At 61.1% G+C, this 16,547-nt stretch overlaps 1 protein-coding gene across 7 annotated transcripts in view; it reads right to left on the reverse strand.

The window, feature by feature from the left end:
• Cdh23 (cadherin related 23) overlaps positions 1-16,547 on the reverse strand; it is a 377,491-nt gene that overhangs the window by 95,223 nt on the left and 265,721 nt on the right. For all 7 annotated transcript variants that reach the window (XR_013435513.1, XR_013435512.1, XR_013435514.1 and 4 more), the window contains 6 exons: positions 13,798-13,870; positions 11,810-11,926; positions 8,292-8,404; positions 7,100-7,207; positions 1,896-2,085; positions 1,463-1,608 (listed from right to left, as the gene is read on the reverse strand). Coding sequence is in view for 4 of the 7 variants with exons in the window: in XM_078040863.1 (XP_077896989.1) it covers positions 1,463-1,608; positions 1,896-2,085; positions 7,100-7,207; positions 8,292-8,404; positions 11,810-11,926; positions 13,798-13,870 (747 nt within the window). In the remaining 3 variants the exon portion in view is untranslated. The remainder of the gene's footprint in view (positions 1-1,462; positions 1,609-1,895; positions 2,086-7,099; positions 7,208-8,291; positions 8,405-11,809; positions 11,927-13,797; positions 13,871-16,547) is intronic.

Raw genomic sequence — 16,547 nt, forward strand, 5'->3', positions numbered from 1 at the left:
CTCCTTAGACTAAGCTGTGCTGCATGGTGTATAACATGTCAAACGCACTCTACTGTGTATCTAAAAAGGACAAATAAAACAAGAAATCTCGACTGCTGAGCCCCTGGATGGGGCCAGGGGACCACGCGGCTCACCCCAGAACCCCCTCCCCCGGGGGAAGAGTCTCTGAGCCACACCCTGCCAGCTCCCCCGAGGCGCTCCTCGTGGTTCAGAGCCGCTTCTCAGGGGTGCGCTGGTGGGCATCTCCTCCCTGCTGTCTGCGAGCCCCGAGAGCAGGGTCTGGGGCTCCGTCCACTCTCTCACCCCCCAGCCCTCCTGACCTGTTGGGGACCACTCCCTGGGGACTGGCTGTGGCTCCCTGGGTGGAGGCTCCCCCTGCTGGGGGCCCGGGGAGAGCGCTCTGCTGAGAGACTCAGTCTCTTACAGGGGGAGAAACTGAGGCCCGGCAGCCAGCGGGCACTGCCCACTCTGGGATCCTGGCAAACGACTCTCCCCTCTTTGAATGGGGACAGGTCAACCTGATCCCACGATCTCTCACGTACGAACTACAATGGACACGACACCACAGTCACGTGTATCTCCTGCAGCTTGCTTGACACCCACGTCTGGTTGAATGGCCACAGCATGGCCAGGCAGGTAAGGTACCAAGCCAGGGGGCTGAGACTCAGAGAGGTTAAGTAGTGTTCTCCAAGTCACACAGCACATGGGTAGTGGAATTGGGACCCACACCCATGGTGATGGGCCTTCCAAGTCCACGTGTTTTGTTTTGCAGTAAGTACTTGGGGCAGATGGACCCCAGGGCCTTGCATACTCTAGGCAAGTGTCTGCGGCTGAGCAACAACACCCCAGCCCCAAGACTTTGTTAACCAGGAGGACCTTCCAGAATTTCTAAATGGCTCCTGTTGGGGTATCATCTCCCCTGAATTGGCACCTTCAGGGCCTCCCTGACTAGAAAGGATGAGGCAGGAGGCTGAGGGGCCGTGTCGAGGATGGGCCCATCTCTTCCGGGCCACAGAGTCTTGAGTGAGTTTCTTTAAAACCTCCTGCAAATCAGGTGAGGTCAGAGCTGAAGGCTGGACTCGGGCTCAGGCTGTGGGCCTTCCCTGGGCTCTGGATCCGCCCTGTGGGCCAGCCCTCCGCCAGGCCTGGAGAGGGCCTCTGGCCTGGCTTCCAGCATCTGACCACTGCCTCCCTCCCTCCCTCTCCGCCTCTGTGCCTCCCTGTCCTGCTGGGTGCCACCTCCGCCCGCCCCCCCCCCACACACCTGTCCATCAAGACCGGCTCAGGCCCTCTTCCCCCGGGACCCGCCCAGACCTGGTGGGCCACCACCAGTCCCTCCATCTGTCCTGCCTGGCGTGGCCTGCACACCGTCTGGGGGTCTTGTTTGGCAACCCTGCCCCCCTGTGCAAAGTGCACCCCCGGCCACCCGTCGACTGTCAGGGACAAGGTGAGGGACACTCACCTGATAGACGGAGACACCCGTGGGGGTGCCCTCCAGCACCTCAGCCACGAAGGGCAGGTTCTGAAAGGTGGGGTCGTTGTCATTGAGATCCAGGAGGTTCACAAACACTGTGGCACTGCTGGTGGCCCTCAGCGGGGGTCTGCCACCTGCAGCACAGCGGAGGGAGGGCCCAGGGAAGAGGGGCGGGCAGGGGCCAGGGTCAGGGTCCTGTCCAGCCCCTCCCCAGGCAGCCTGGGCCCTGCCCCTCCCCAGCCCCTCCCTGGGTGCTCTGGGGGTCCAGCTGGACAGAGGTGTCACTCTCCTCCTGGTGACCAGGCACAGCCCTCCTGGCCAGCCCCAGCCTCCCGAGGACCCATCCCAGGGGTCTCCCCAGGCCCCAGGGTGGAGGGCCACCGCCCCCAGGAGGGGCTCTGAGGGTGGGTGGGGGTCGTACAGTCAGCCACAGAGACGACGATCCTGCGCATCAGCTCCGCCTCCAGGGGGTCGGGGTTCTCGCGGTCCAGCATGACGTGGGTGGTGCGGATCTTGCCCGTGGTGCTGTTGAGGCTGTAGAACTTGTTGGGAGGCTGGATGCTGTACACCAGGGTGCCGTTCTCCCCCAGGTCTGGGTCCACGGCCACCACCTGCCCGGAGGGAACAGACCCTTCACTGAGGCCAGTGCAGGGGGCGTCTCTGTGCCCACCTGTGATAGCACCTAGCACCTAGCACTCACCTGTGTATAGCACCTAGCACCTAGCACTGACCTGTGTCTGGCAGCTAGCTCCTAGCACTCACCTGTACCAGCAGGTGCCTGTGTCTCAGAAGCACTAGGCTCTCTCCATGCACTGTCAACCGCCTTATGAGGTGGACATGTATGATTATGTCCATTTCACAGAGAAGGCTCAGTGAGGTGCCCAACCTCTGGAATCCAGGAGACAGCTGAAGTGGGGTGTGCCCAGTCCTAGGTCCCTCAAGCCCAGCAGGCAACACTGCCAGCTCGTCTGCGTGTCCCTCCTTTCCAGGCACGCAGGGACAAGTTCATGGGCTCTGTGGTCCTGCAGTTCCCTGGTGATCTGTGTGTGGGGGCTGGGGGGCGTCTGTACCTGGGCTGAGCTTGGGAAGGATTTGAAGTGAAACCGTGCCTCGTCCCCAAACCTCTCTTCCCTCCGTTGGAACTTCTGACTGTGGAGTGATGGGGAAAGAAGTGGGCCTCGGCGACATCGCCGATGACAGGATGGACAGGGAGCCGTGGCTGGGCCCCAGTTTGCAGGGGAAAACAGCCCAGAGAGGCCCAGGCCAGATTCAAGGTCACACAGCACCAACCTTGGGGCCAGGCCAGCTCACACTCTGGGGACAGCAGTGGCTGCCACCCTCAGCTCCTCCACCTGCTGTGCTGCAAACGCCATCATGGCACCAGAGGAGGACGGGATCAAAGCCAGGGGAGGGTGACTGCTGTCCCCAGGGCCACATCAGGACAGTGTCATTCTTAACTCCAGGACACTCGGCAATGACAGCCGGGACCCGCCAGCTCCTCCATCATGTTCTCTGTGAGGCCTTTATGCTTTGGCAGCAGAATCTGTCCCTCCTCTGGCTTAATCCCCAGCCAGAGGTGTCTCTGGGGCCACTCGAGCGGAACAGACAGATGAGCTGCCCTGGCCAAGGCGCCCAGCTGCCCCGGAGGGAGGCTGATGCTGGGGCCCGGCCTGGGTCCCTGCTGGGAGGGGGCAGGCAGCCCAGCCCTGCCAGGCTGCTCCCTCCCAACCCGTGGCATCCACCTTCCCTGGATAGCATCCACCTTCCAGGCCGGAGGTGCCATCATTGTGCTGTGGGCACGTGTCCCCAGCCTCCATCCTGGGGACCCCAGCACCCCCACTTTGCAAAAGGAAACAAGGCTCCAGGGCACCCTGAGCACCACTGGAGCCAGGCCAGGCCTGTCCCTGAAGGAGGAGGCGCGCCTTGCCCTCCCACGTGTCTGGGGTCCGAGGAGGAGGAGGGGTGGTGATCCTTGGGTGGGGACAGGCTCCAGGGGACAGGACCCGTCCTGGGCCCACGCGGGAGACCCACCGCACGCCAGTGGGGGGCTCTCGTCTTCTCCCCCAAGTGCCAGAGGTGCTGGGTGGACCGCCCTAGCTGGGGGGTGGCGGGAATTCGGGCCCCGGGTGTCCCCAGTCGTGGCGTGGGCTGGGGCCCGCAGACTCCCCGCCGGGCGATTTCGGGACTCTCACCTCTTCCCTCATTTATTTCCCGTTTCACGCTCCTCGTTTTTCTCGGGGCCTGACGGGGAGTGATGCTCTCCCTCTCCCTCTCCTTTAGAGGCTTTGAAAGGCTCTAAATCAGCGCCCATCAGCCAGGTCCTTGGAGGAGGCTGCAGGAGCCTGGGGGGAGCTGGGCCCAAAGCTCACTGCAGAGGGACGGCCGCTCCCGAGGGCGCCCAGCAGGTGGGCAGAGTGACCAGTGCCCGTGCCCGTCACACCTGGCGCACAGATGCAGGTGGGAGGCCCCCCAAAGCTCCTGAGCAAAGACTCCAGCCCCGGAAAATCGCCAGGAGCCAACGCCCGAGCCTCGGGCTCAGGGCCGTGGCCAGCGCTGTGCTGGAGGGGATCCTTGGGACAGTCCTGGGCCATGTGCCCTAGTGTCCAGGTGAGGGAGAGCCAGCCCAGCTGGGGAGGGAGGAAAGAGAGACATTCCCCAGACCAGACCTTCCAGGACTCAGGTCTCCAAGACCTACAGTGTGTCTGGTGCTGTGGAGGGCACACAGACGGGACTACAGCAGGGAGGGAGGTGGCTGAGGCGGTGGCTGCCGCATGTTGGCCACTCACTGTCCGCCAGTGCTGCCAGTATTGGGACATACTGACTCTGACCAGGTTGGGACTCTTACTACCTCCATTTTCTAGGTGAGAGGATTGGAACACAGAGAGGTTAAGCAACTTGCCCCAGGTCACACAGCTGGAAGTGGTGGAGCTGGAATGAGAACCCAGACTCTTTGGTGTCAGCAGCTGCCCAAGCTAGCCACCTCTTAATAACAGGCAACCAAAGGAGCAAGCGTGGACTGTGGGACCTCGAGAAAACCACAGGAGAGGGGCAGAGGCATGCAGGGCCTCTCCACCAGGAGACCTTCCCAGCTGGGACAGATGGAGGAAGGCTGTGGGGGAGAGGAAGCAGAGCATTCTGGGGGAGGGAGGAGCTTATGCAAAGGCTCTGGGGTGGGGAAGAGGTGAGTGGGGCGGGGAACCGACAGGCCAGTGGGCGGGGTGTGCACACCTGTGTGTGACGGCGGGACATGATCAGGATGTGGGCCAGCCCCCCCCCAAATGTCACACTTTTCTTGTCACCTGACCTCCGGGCTGGCTGTTCTGTCTGCAGCCACCTTTCCCGTGACCAGCCACACCCCTCCTCACCGGGGCTGGGGCCTTGGAAGGCTCTGGGGGCCCTGAAGGCATTTAAATCTACCCACAGACGCACAGCTACACACACTGAGATCTTACGCCGTCACATTTAAAGTATTTTTATGACTAATCTTGAAGTTATTTTGCCGTGACCAACTTGATCCGGGGTACCCCTTGATTTCTCATCTCCTGGCCATCAAACCTAACTGGGAATTCCTGGGAGTTCTGGAACATTTTCAAGAATTCTAGAATTGGTCCTCAGAATGTAATAAAACTTCCACAAACATTAGATTTCCATATTACATTTGGAGGATGTTTAATAGAACAGGGTTTAATTTTGATTCTGCTGCTGTGCACATCTGAGTCATTACTTTTATTTTTTCTGGCTCAAATGTGACCAGGGGACACTGAGAGATTCCAGTGCCCAGTCCTTGCCCGTCTTGTGCCTGAGGAGGGACGGCAGGCCCCTGCTGTGGTGAGGGGTCTGCTAGGGGTCCCCAGGGGGCAGGTCCTGGTGGTTTTGAGGGAAGGACTCTGACTCTCACGCAGGTTGGGTCTGAGCAGGAGGGTGACTGACAGGTGCCAAGCAGGCCCCCAGCCCATTATCCGTATCTGCTCATGGCTCAGCAGAACATGAGAAAGGCCAGTGGAGAGGGCCACTGTGGACCACAGCTCAAAAGTGCCCCAAGTCAAGGGCAGACCCCACCTGGAAAATCTCTGCCTGACAGGGGGACTTTGATCATGTGCCCCAGGCTGGTGTCCTGTGCAGCCAGTTCCTGGTAGAGTCACCTCTGTCACCCGAAGCATAAAGCAAAGGTAATAGAAGCAGACGGGGGCTCGGGGTGGGCGCCCGGCCCCAGCTCTTGGTCCCAGGCTGGGGCAGGAGGTCGTCTCCAGTCTGCCCACCAGGTGGCAGCAGAGAACGCCAGACCTTGAGTCCCACCCAGCAAATGGCCCGGGAGGGTGGTTTTCAAGGGGCCTGGCCTGCCACACCAACTCAGGGGACCTGGAATAACACAGACACCAGATCCCTCGTCCTTGACCCCTGCCGCCCTGGGGCCTCCGGGAGGGGACACCACCCAGCGGCTGGGAGTCAGATCTTGAGCAGTGGAGGGGACAGGTGGGCTGGCCAACCCCTCCTCCGTCTTTGTCCTGCCTCCCAGGTTGACATCCTCTCCCACCTAGATCCCCAGGGCGCTTGTCACTGTGGGGTGTGGCTGATATGGGTGGGGGCTGCCCCCAGGTCGCTGGGGGTGAGTGGGCAGGCCTCTGGGCAGTCAGATCCCAAGCCCTGACCCGTCTCCCACCCACGTCAATGCCCAGCTCCTCGGGACGGGGCCACTTGCTGGGTAGAACCTAAGGGCCGGGCCCGTGTTTTCCAGTCCCTCGTCTCAGGAAGACAGAGCGGGTTCAGGTCCTGATGCCACCTCTCCTAGCCAGGGACCTGGGCAAGCCCCGGAAGCTCAGGGTCTGTCCTCTGTAGTAAAATGGCAGCAAGAATCCCCTGCCGTGGGAGGTGGCTGAGGGTGGGAGCATCCATGGGGAGCCCTGGGCACGGTGCTGGACATGTCCCAGGTAGGCAGTGAATGGGGACACTAGAGCTGTCACAGTTCATGCCCATCACAAGGCTGGCTGGGTGGCAGTGGGGTGGACATCTGGGAACCAGTCCCACCAAATTAAGCCAAACGGAGCACCAGGGTGTGGGAGGAGAGGCCCACGGAGTTGACAGAGCAGGGCAGGTCCCTGGGGCCTCCACCCTGCCGTGCTGGAGGCTGGTCTCCATCCTGCAGGCCCAGTGCTTTGGCCACATCTCCCTCCCACCCTGAGTGGCACCTGGATGTACGTGCACACAGTCACCAGCTGGGAGCCTGGGGGTGCTGCACCAGAGCACCCCTGGAGTGCACTCTGACCCTGGGGGCCAGCCTTGGGGCCAGCACCGGTGGGAGCTGGCCAGGCTGATGGCTGTGGGCACCAGGTGCTGAAGAGCAGACGCTGGGCACAGCTGAGGGTCGGGGCTCTCCTGGTGGGTGGCAAGAGTCTGGGGATCGCAGGACAAGAGTGGCCACAGCTCGGCCCCTGCCCCCCGACACTGTTCCACTAACACCAGAAGCTGGGGGAGGGCTTTCCCTTGATCTCTGACTACCTTTCATTAGGCAAGGAAGCTTCTAGAAGTCTGCTCTGAGAGTTGGCTCAGAGGGAAGCGTGTCCATCAGCCCCATGCAGGTAGCCCCTAGGAAGGGCGGCCTGGTGGACCCTATTCCGGCCCACCTACCGTGGTCACGTCCGAGTCGGGAGGGGTCATCTCCACCAGGTTGATGTAGTAGGGGGCGTCCTTCCAGCTGGGGTGGTTGTCGTTGATGTCCAGGAGGGTGACGTTCACCTGTGGAGCCACAGGGGGCGCTGTGGGACACGCTTCGCTGAGATGGCCAAGGGCAGGACAGATGGGGACAGTGGGGGGACAGCCCAGGGCCTCACGTGCTTGGCAAGTGCTCTACCACTGAGCCCAGCCCCAGCCTGCTGATGGCCACCTTGGAGTTAATTATACCAGTTTCATCAACTCTGGGAGCCTTGGTCAGGGTCCTTGGAGGACAGGACGGAGCCAGGTCCCTTCAGGAGGAGAGGATGGAGGCACAGAATGGACGGGACGGCCCTGAAGTGTTCGCTGGGCCATCCCAGTCTTGGCTGGAGGTGACTGACAGGGCGGGACTGACAGAATCCCTTGAGCTTCCCATTCCCAGCTACAAGTCAAGCAATTTTCCTGCTCACCTGCCGCCAGGTGAATTATTTATAGGGCTCTGACTCCTATTAGCAGGGCCTCCCTGGACGGAGCCGGCCACAGTGGGTTTCCTGCCAAGTCCCAGCCTCCGCCCCTCTGGGTTGGCAAGGACGGGTGAGGACGATTGAGAGCGGTCAGGAGAGCGTTGCCCAGGGACAGCCCAGGACGGCAGAAGGGGCACACGAAGGGAGGGCTGGAGAGACTGCCCCCATCCTCTCTCCCCCTCTCCCACAGGGGCCTTTCTGCTCCCCACCTCCCTGTTCTTTCTGAAGCCAAGAGCTCACCCAGGACCCCAAAGTCCCTCCCTAAGTGACAAGGTGCCTTTGCTGGTCCTACTGGCTCGTGGCAGGAAACCCAGGCATCACGAGGGCTGGGTAGGCATGGGGACAGCCCCCAGGGACTTGTCGGTGCCAAGGCAGGAGGGGCTCTGGGGCTCAGGCCTTCTGTCCCCTCCCCTGCTGGCCCTGCGGGCCCTGTGTGCCCCCCCACCCCAGTGCTCCCACATCCCGGGTGGCACGCCCCTCTTCCCCACGGTTGCTGCGATGGCCCAAGGCTGATGAGGAGGTGGCATCTGCCCCCTCCCTACTCTCCATGCCCCACGCTGCTCAGAGCCCTGGGACACCTGGGAATGAGCTGGGAGTTGTGACCTGGTCAGCACGGGCAGCGCGTGGACGGGGTGGGCACTCACGGTGGCGATGCCCGTTTTCTGGTTGTGGCCCACGCCGCCATCCACTGCTCGGACGATGAGGATGTACTCAGACTTGGTCTCTCGGTCGAGCAGAGATGTGGTGGTGATCTCACCTGCCAGAGAGAGGAGAGGGTGAGCCAGGGGGTCCGGGTGGGCCAGGGAGAGAGCGAGGGAAGGAGCAGGGCCAGGGTGCAGGAGAGATGCCTGCTGGGTGGCAGTGCGTGTCTGTCTGTGTGCTCGGGGACCGTGGGATGGTGATCACACACCCGGGGTGTGAAGTCAAGGCCAATTCTGGAGGCTAAGGGGCGGGAGAACAGGGAAGGAGGCCATTCGGCCTCAAACTCCGTCAGAGAGAATCTGGCCTAGGCTTGACTTTATCTTACTGTTGTATCACCTGCAACTAGTCACTTAGAGCTGCTGCCTGCCCCGTTTCCTCATCTGGCCCAAAGGGAACATTGTAGGGCTGCTGTGGGATTAACATAGCTACTGTCACAGGGCGCGGTGTATTCACAGGAAACGAAGACCAGAAGGAAAGACCCCAGGGTCCCACGCGTGCCTGCTGGTGACCCAGTCCCCGTCAGCTGAATCCACAGTGCCCTGAGATGGTCACAAAGCCATTTCCTAATCACCCTGGGAACAGCGTAGTCATATCACCTTGACTGTTTTAGTGTGTAAACGCGTGACGACGTTAAATAAAAACTCTTAGAACTCCTGTCAGCTGTTTTTGGTGTTTCTTTGTTATTTTGGCAAAACCAAAGGACGGATGTCACCTTTGGTGTGGTGTGTTGGCACGTGTGTGACAACTGGCTTCCAAAGGGGGCGGGGGCGTTGGCTGATTTCAGTGTAAGGCTCCCCCAGGCCCAGTTCAAGCTACGACTCGACGGCACTGAGCGGCGAGTTCACAGACCAGCAGGTGTGCGCTGGTAGGGGCCGACCTCGTCCCGGCCTCCCGGCCAGGCTGCTGACCAGCTCCCAGGGCAGCGGAAAGGGAGCCTCCTCTACAAAGACAGTGAGACCCCGATTTGATTCTGATTTCACCCTTCCCAGGTGCCTGGCCTTGGGTGGGCCTCAGTTTTCTCATCTGTAAAATGGAGAACAGCGTGCCTTCTCGAGGCCACACTCCCGACACTCAGAAAACGATGGCTTCCTTCCAGTGGACTGTCATAGTTCCCCAAGGGCAGGGACTATGTGCTATCCATTTTTTTTTCTCCCCCTTTTCCTGAGCTGTGTGACCTGAGGCAAGTGGCTTCCCTTCTCTGTGTTTGGTTTCTTTGATCATAAAACAAGGGAGCTGGGTCAGATGGTCCCGAGGGCCACCTGGCCTATTCTCTGAACAGCGAGGGCCGAGCAGGAAGCGAGGCGTGGGGGAGAAGTCGGGGAAGGTACTCAGGCCAGGGACCAAAGACTGGCAAAGGTCTGCCCACTGAGCCAAGCTCCCCAGTGGGGTGGTGTCAGTTAATTGTCAGGGCGAGGAAGAAATTAATCTCTAAAAAGTTTTAAACATGAACTTGACGGCATGATCGATGGCCTCTCCTGTCTGGGAAATTAGATCCAATTAAGGCCACCTTTGTGCAGCAGCCCTGGCTAATTTGACCAAAGAGCTCAGAGGAAAAGGCTTCCACCTTTGGAGCTGGAGGAGCCGTGTTCAGGCAGCAGAAAATGTCCCTGTCATCACTACAGGGCCCAGCGTGGAGCTGGAGTCCCTGACACAGAGGCTAGGGCGGAGCCACACTCCATCTGGGTGGCACTGCGGGCTCCAACGTGGCTTCCCACGGCGCAGCGTTTAACCCTGGGGCTCTGGAGCCCCAAGTTCAGCTCTGTGAGTCCTCAGTGAAGTTCTGAGCCTCTCCTGGGCCTCGGTTTCTTCATCTGGAAAATGGGACTAATGCTGGAGGGTGGGAAGACGCAGGTCAGAGAGCTGAGAACAGCACTTGGTTGAGGTTAGTGAGTGACACGGCTTCTGTGTCCGCCCTCCGTGTCTCCACAGGTGCACATTCCACTAAGCAGAAATTAGGGGAAAATAATTGCATCTGGAATGAGGTGTCGTTTTTTCTTTTGGTGGTTGCCTGCGTAATCCAACAGAACAACTTTCCTACAGCATTCACATGGTGTTGGTGGTGTAAGTTAAGAGCACGCAGAGGTCCCGGACCATCTCACACCAGGGTCGGGAGTGCCTTGGTCTCCACGGGGTCCTGGAAGCATTGCTCTGAGCTTTCTGGAAACGGGGGAGGGTGGGGGGTGGCTAGCTGGGGTAGACGCTCCCAAAGCAGGGAGGGAGGCCTCTGCGTTTTCAGAGGTGGAAGGAGGGGCTCATGATGGCCCTGGGGTCCCTCTGTCGTCTGTGGACATCGGCTCCGGCCATCTGCTTCCAGAGCTCCCAGGGAAAGTAGATGGGGGAGACACTGGGGCCAACTCTGACGGGCAGCCATGGATACTGGGGAGCCACTGATCGCCCATGGCAGGGACGCCCAGGGTCCCCTAAGTTCCTGTTCGCTCCCCAGGTAGACGTCTCCTGGAAAGGGGCCCCCGGCCTGCGAGCCATTCCCAGGCTCCCTCACACCTGGGCGGGGCCATCGCCTGGTCTGGCCAGTGGGCAGGAGTGAGGCACGTCACTTCCAGGCCTGGCCTATGAGCTCCGCGTGGCACCATGCCCCGGGTGCTCTTCCTTCTGCGGTGACCTTGGAGCCACAACCTGGAAGGGACCTGGCCCGAGAACTGGCCCGTGGAGGCTGTCCGCACACCGTGTTGGACGGCTGGGTGTCTCCATTGTCTTGAGCCGCCCAGGGCTGGCGTCTGGAGCTCCCCGGCTCGGACAGAAGTGGGTACCTGGAAGAGGGCGCCTCGCAGGGTCCCGTCTTCCTCCCCTCCACCCCAGGGCCTAGAGCCGCACTTGGCTCAGAGCAGGTGGTTCCTGGTGACCAGACCCCAGATTCCCTCAGGTCTGGGAACAGCCCGGGGTCTCTAATTCTTTCCTTCTGTCTCTTTTTACCTCCTTCCAGCTTCAAGGAGGAGAGAAAGTGGGAGGAAGGCTCAAGAGAACCGGAGAAGGAGGACAGAGATGCACGGGCTGAGCAGGGAGCTGGGGTGGGGCTCTAGGTGAATAGATAAAAGAACATGATGACAGTAGTGTTCCAGAACTTTCTACGGACCCACTCTAAGCTTGTTTCCTGTGATAACTAACGTAATCCACCAGCAGTCCTCTGGCATGCAGGTGTGTGTGAGGAGCAGGTCAAGGACCAGCTCAGTGGCTGAGAGAGGGGGACACTTGGACATGAGTAGACATGTCCCTGAGGAGGTGTGTGGACCACCTGTGTGTAAAACGACAGGTATTTGAAACATAATAGGACTCCTCGCCCTTAAAGACGACCTTGAGTGGAAAGATTCACGTTGAGGTGGTTTCGGGGTCAGGTCAGGAATCACACTCTGTGAAAATTTCAGGGATAAAACCAGGTGTTCAGAGTGGGCTGGCTCTGGCCCTGTGAGTCCAAGGGTGCAGGGCCCAGGGCCCGGGGGCTCACCTGAGCGGGCATTGATCCGGAACTGAGAGGAGCCCTCCAAGGAGTAGATGATGGACTCTTGGCCATACTCGCGGGAGCGGTCCAGGTCGGTGGCATTCAGGAACAGCACGGTGGCTCCTTCCAGGAGACAAAGGGGGTAGGCACTGCTCACCTGGGCCCCCAGTCCCAGTCCCTGGGGACTAGCATTGCCAGAGGCCTCAGGGAGGCAGGGAGCCTGCCCCCTGGGGGATTCCAGGGGTGACCAGGCCCAACTACTTGCCCTCCTGGCCCAGACCCTGTGCTGTGTGGGAAGAGGCTCCGTCAGAGGGGGCAGCCGGGGACCCTGGGGGAGGTGGCCTGTCCTCCCTCCCAACCCCAGAGGCTCAGTGCTACCTCCTCACCCTGCAGCTGCCTCCTCGTTAAACACTCAGACTGACCACCTTTTACTTTTGAGTCAAAAAGAAATGAAGCTCCATATTAAACTATTCTACCTTTATTGCATCCAATTTTGGTCCTGTTTTATCTTGTTGGCGGGGGAATTTATAAGGGTTTTTATTTTCTCGTTAATGTCCAGTTAAGGCTTCACCTTCATCCCTAGCTGCACGCACTCCTGGGTGGAGGATCAGCCCTTCCGCAGCAGCCCTGGCCCAAACCCAGGCTCGGCTTAACCCCAGCTGGAGACCATGGGCCTGGCAAGTGCCTGGGCTTGTCTGAGCCTCAGCCTCCTGCTCTGCAGACGGGACCTCCCTGTGGGATCTCGGGGAGGACCCCTGGGCAGGAAGCACGCTGGGCACCGTGGCCCGCAGTCTGCTCCCACTGCACTCTGCTGGTGGTCTGTGCTGAGCATTGGAAGGTCAGGGGTCAGGCAGGTGATGGTGGCCCCTTCCAGGTGGCCAGGGACCTCGGATCTGACTGGTCCATCCTGCTCTGAGCAGGGCACAGATACACAAGTTCTACTGTGCCCTGTCATCCACACGCCCTTGCTTAGGAAGAGAACTAGGGACCACAGTGAAGACCCCATGGGAGATCCCCAAGCGCTCCAGGAGGATGGCACCTCCTGGGGATGTGTGGCGGTCACAGGGAGGGGTGGGCTGGACATGGCCTGGCACCTGACTAGCTAATCGTCAGACACCAGAGAGGTGCCCAGAGGTTCCCTTTAAAAGGCCCATGGAGCTGGGTACAGTGGTGCACACTTATGTCCCAGCGACGCGGGAGGCTGGGGCAGGAGGATCTCAGTCAAAGGCAGCTTCAGCAATTTAGCAAGACCCTGTCTCTAATGAAATAAAAAAAAAAAAAAATTGGGGGATGTGGCTTGGTGGTTACGTGCCCCTGGGTTCAATCCTGGTACACCGCACCCCCCAAAAAAGGCCTGTGGTACCCCTGGAAGGCCACCCCTAACTCCAGTGGGCCCTGCACCTCACGGTGCCTGACTCTAGCTTATCCAGGTGTCCCTGATCCTGCTATCTCCGAGCTGGCAGTTTCTGACTCATGCAGTGGTGCGACAGTTCCTGACACAGCACGTCCCCACAGCAGAGCACACTCTGGCCTCTGGGTGAGGCCACCAGGTCGACTCGGGGCAGAGCAGATGCCCCGGAGCCAGGCGTGGACCTGGGTGGCCCAGGACGGAGCCTCTGTCCTCACCCTCACCTAGGAACACAACTCAAGGCCATTCTTCAAGGGAGTCCTGGTTCCTAGACGCCTCCCAGCCTCAGTCTCAGAACTCTGCCTCTACACGGCTTAATCGTCATCTGTCACCATCCTCTTCCTGCTGCCAGGGAGCAGGGACCCAGCCTCCAGGGGAGGGTCTGCACATGGTGGCTGCTCTCTAAGTAGCTGCTGGTAGCAGATAACCAGACGTCCTCAAAGGCTTCCTGACTTGTCCCAGGACACCTGGCCTGGGAAACAGAGGTGGCCACGGACCTCCCTACATTCGTGAGCAGGGCCTGGAGCGGGCCTCGAGGTGCCCGAGGGTGCTGGCTGCGCCCGCCCCTCACTCCTGGGGGGCCTACCTGCCATGATGTTCTCCACCACAGACACGAAGTAGGCGGGCCTGCTGAAGGTCGGCGGGTTGTCGTTCTCGTCCTGGAAGGAGAGCGGGCGGGTAGCTGGGGCCAGGGAGCCGGTCAGGCTGGGCGGCAGTTCAAGGTGGGCCAAAGGGCGCAGGCTGGGCCTGGTGGCTCCGAGGAGCTCTGGCCTCTACAGGTAACCAGGGCCGGGGGTGGGGGGTCCCTCTGGCAAGCCCGGGTTCCAGGGGGCAAAGACGGGAATGAAGGAGCAGTGGCTCGCCCGCGTCCCTGGAGTGCCACAGCCCCAAGGGTACTGGGGTGTGCAGGGGCTGGCCACAGGTCCTTCCCAGACCCTGAGATCCTGCCCTGGGCGGGCTGCAGGCAGGGCCAGCCGGACTCTCCTCACGCACAGGGACAAGGGCTCCCACCCCGGCCAGGGGCCTGGCCCCCTCCTGGAGCTCTCCCTCCTCTGGTCAGGCCTTCAGCAGGCGAGGGCGGGGCTGGACTGAGGAGCTGAACTGGGCATGGGTTGGGGAGGCCCCGTCTTGGGGGGCCAGAGCCACATGCAGCCCCTGCCTCTGACCGGCTGCTCCTCCTCTTCACCCCAGGGGCTTCCGGCCCCCCTGCCCTCAGCCTTCCCCCTTGACCTAAGAGCAGGGCAGAGCCCAAGAGGGGGCCGAGGGACAGCCCTGGGCAGTCTCTAAGCCACGGCCTTCAGGAGGTCCTGCTCCCAGGGTCTCCTGGCTCAGGGGGCTGAGGGCTCCCCCAGGGGAGGGGGCTGGGCTAAGCCCTTGTGCTGAGTCCTTTCTGGCCAAGCGACCAGGAAAGAGGACACGCTGCCTGGCCAGCCACCCCTCGGGGCTTCAGCCGCTATGGTCGTGGGTGCCCAGAAAGGGGACGCTCCAGTTCTGTCCCTTGGCTCACGCTGACCGGTCCCTCAGCCCTGGCACTGGGCTGTCCCAGGACTGTCCTGATGTCCCACGCCCCAGCGGCACCCCTGGACCTCTCCCTGGCCCCTGGCATGGGCACAAGTGCCCCTGCACACACCCTGGAGCTTCTGCCTGGCTGCACCAGACGGGGGAATGTCAGCCACGGAGCACGAGGCAGAAACTTATTAGCGGTGATATTTCCCCGGATCCTGGCGCTGCGTTTGCTATTAGTTCTAATTCAGCGCTCCCTCCACAAAAGCTTATTGTCCCCTAATGGGAAATCTACAAACCGAGTTTGACTTCTTTATTAAAAACCAACAAGCAGTGGATGAAAGGAATCACCTGCTCCTGGCCCTGTCCCTCTGGTCCTGGGCTCCGCCTCTCCCCATCCGGCCTGGCCTGTGTGGGGAGCTGCCGTCAGCCCCCCAACTCGCCAGGGGTCTCCCTCAGAAACCCCTTTTGGTGGAGGGAGGAGGCAGCGCAGCCAAGTGATAGCTACTTAAAAACCACCCACGTGCAAAATCAGCCGGAAGGCAGTGACCTTTTCAAGTGTGGTCCTTAGCTACGAGTGACGATGCGGCTCAAGAGCCCTGCTCCCGGGACCAGACGATCCACTTACAGCTGAGGTGGCACCTGTCTTTGTCCCCAGCCCCTCCTGGTCGCCGCGGGCTGGGGTAGACTTGGAAAGGAGGTGTATGCTCCTGCTGACCCATGTGACAGTACTGAGGGAAGGGGACACTGGACCCCCTCTGCTGGACTGCGCTGCCCCACCCAAGCCCCTGCGTTTTGAAGCGGAGTCTCGCGCCCACTCGGCCCCCAGAGATTCTGCTCCCTGGAATCAGGGGCGGCTGCGCCCACTCTAGTATTTGCAGTGGATAAAAGGTCAGCTCAGTCCTTGGCCTTCCTCTTCCTGCTGGCTCTGGTCCCCTAGAGAGACTGAGAGGGAAAGAGAAGAGGCCCTGCCCTGTCCCAGCTTGGGACGGTCCTGGGGTGCAGGGCAGCCCCTGGGGTTCAAAATCTCCTGAGGACAGGTCTCCGGAGGCCTAGCTGCTCCAAATGTGGTCCCCTGAGCAGAAGTGTCAATCAACCACCTTGCTGCAAACCCAGAACCTCAGCCTCGGCTCATTCCGGCCGGATGAGCATGTGCACTCCAAGAAGGTCCCCAGGTCTCAGTCACATGGGGGGACGGAGCACCCAGGCTCCAGGCCATCGAGTGTGGAGGGAAGAAGACAGGCCTGGAGGCAGCAGGGGTGGGGTTCCACCCAGCTCTGCCACTAACCAGGGGCCAGGAGGCACTGTGACCCACCCGCCCTGAGTCTCAGTGTCCCCATCTGTAAATGGGGCTGAGAGAGGCTGAGCGATGGAGGCACGGGCGCTGGTGGAGCTCAGCTAGCTGCCACTGCGTGGTGACGCCTGCGAGGCCCTGGGCTGGAGTACAGACCTCGACCGTCCCCCTCAACCGCCCTGCCCCGCCCTCTCCCAAAGCCTACAGAGGTCCCTCTGCCCCGTGAGCACAGGGCAGGCTGGAGCCCGCTGCTGTGGCAGTGTTTGTGGCTGTCTCATCGGCTGCGATTACGGCCAGGTGCCAGGTGCCAGGTGCCTTATCCCCTGGAGTCCTCAAGGCACCCCTTGGGGAAGGTGCCAGGCTTGTCCCCATTTTGCAGATGGGGAAGCTGTGGTTCCGAGCGGTAAGCAGCCCTCTCCTGGCCACACAGCTGGAAGAGCAGCACTCGAACCCAGGTGCCTCCCAAGCCCTATGCTGGGGCCGAGCGCCCCTCCCACCCGACGTCTCCTGGGTGGGGGTGCAGGTGCCCACCTCCCTTC

The sequence above is a fragment of the Ictidomys tridecemlineatus genome, chromosome 1 (assembly GCF_052094955.1).
Source record: "Ictidomys tridecemlineatus isolate mIctTri1 chromosome 1, mIctTri1.hap1, whole genome shotgun sequence".
NCBI classification, from domain to species: domain Eukaryota; kingdom Metazoa; phylum Chordata; class Mammalia; order Rodentia; family Sciuridae; genus Ictidomys; species Ictidomys tridecemlineatus.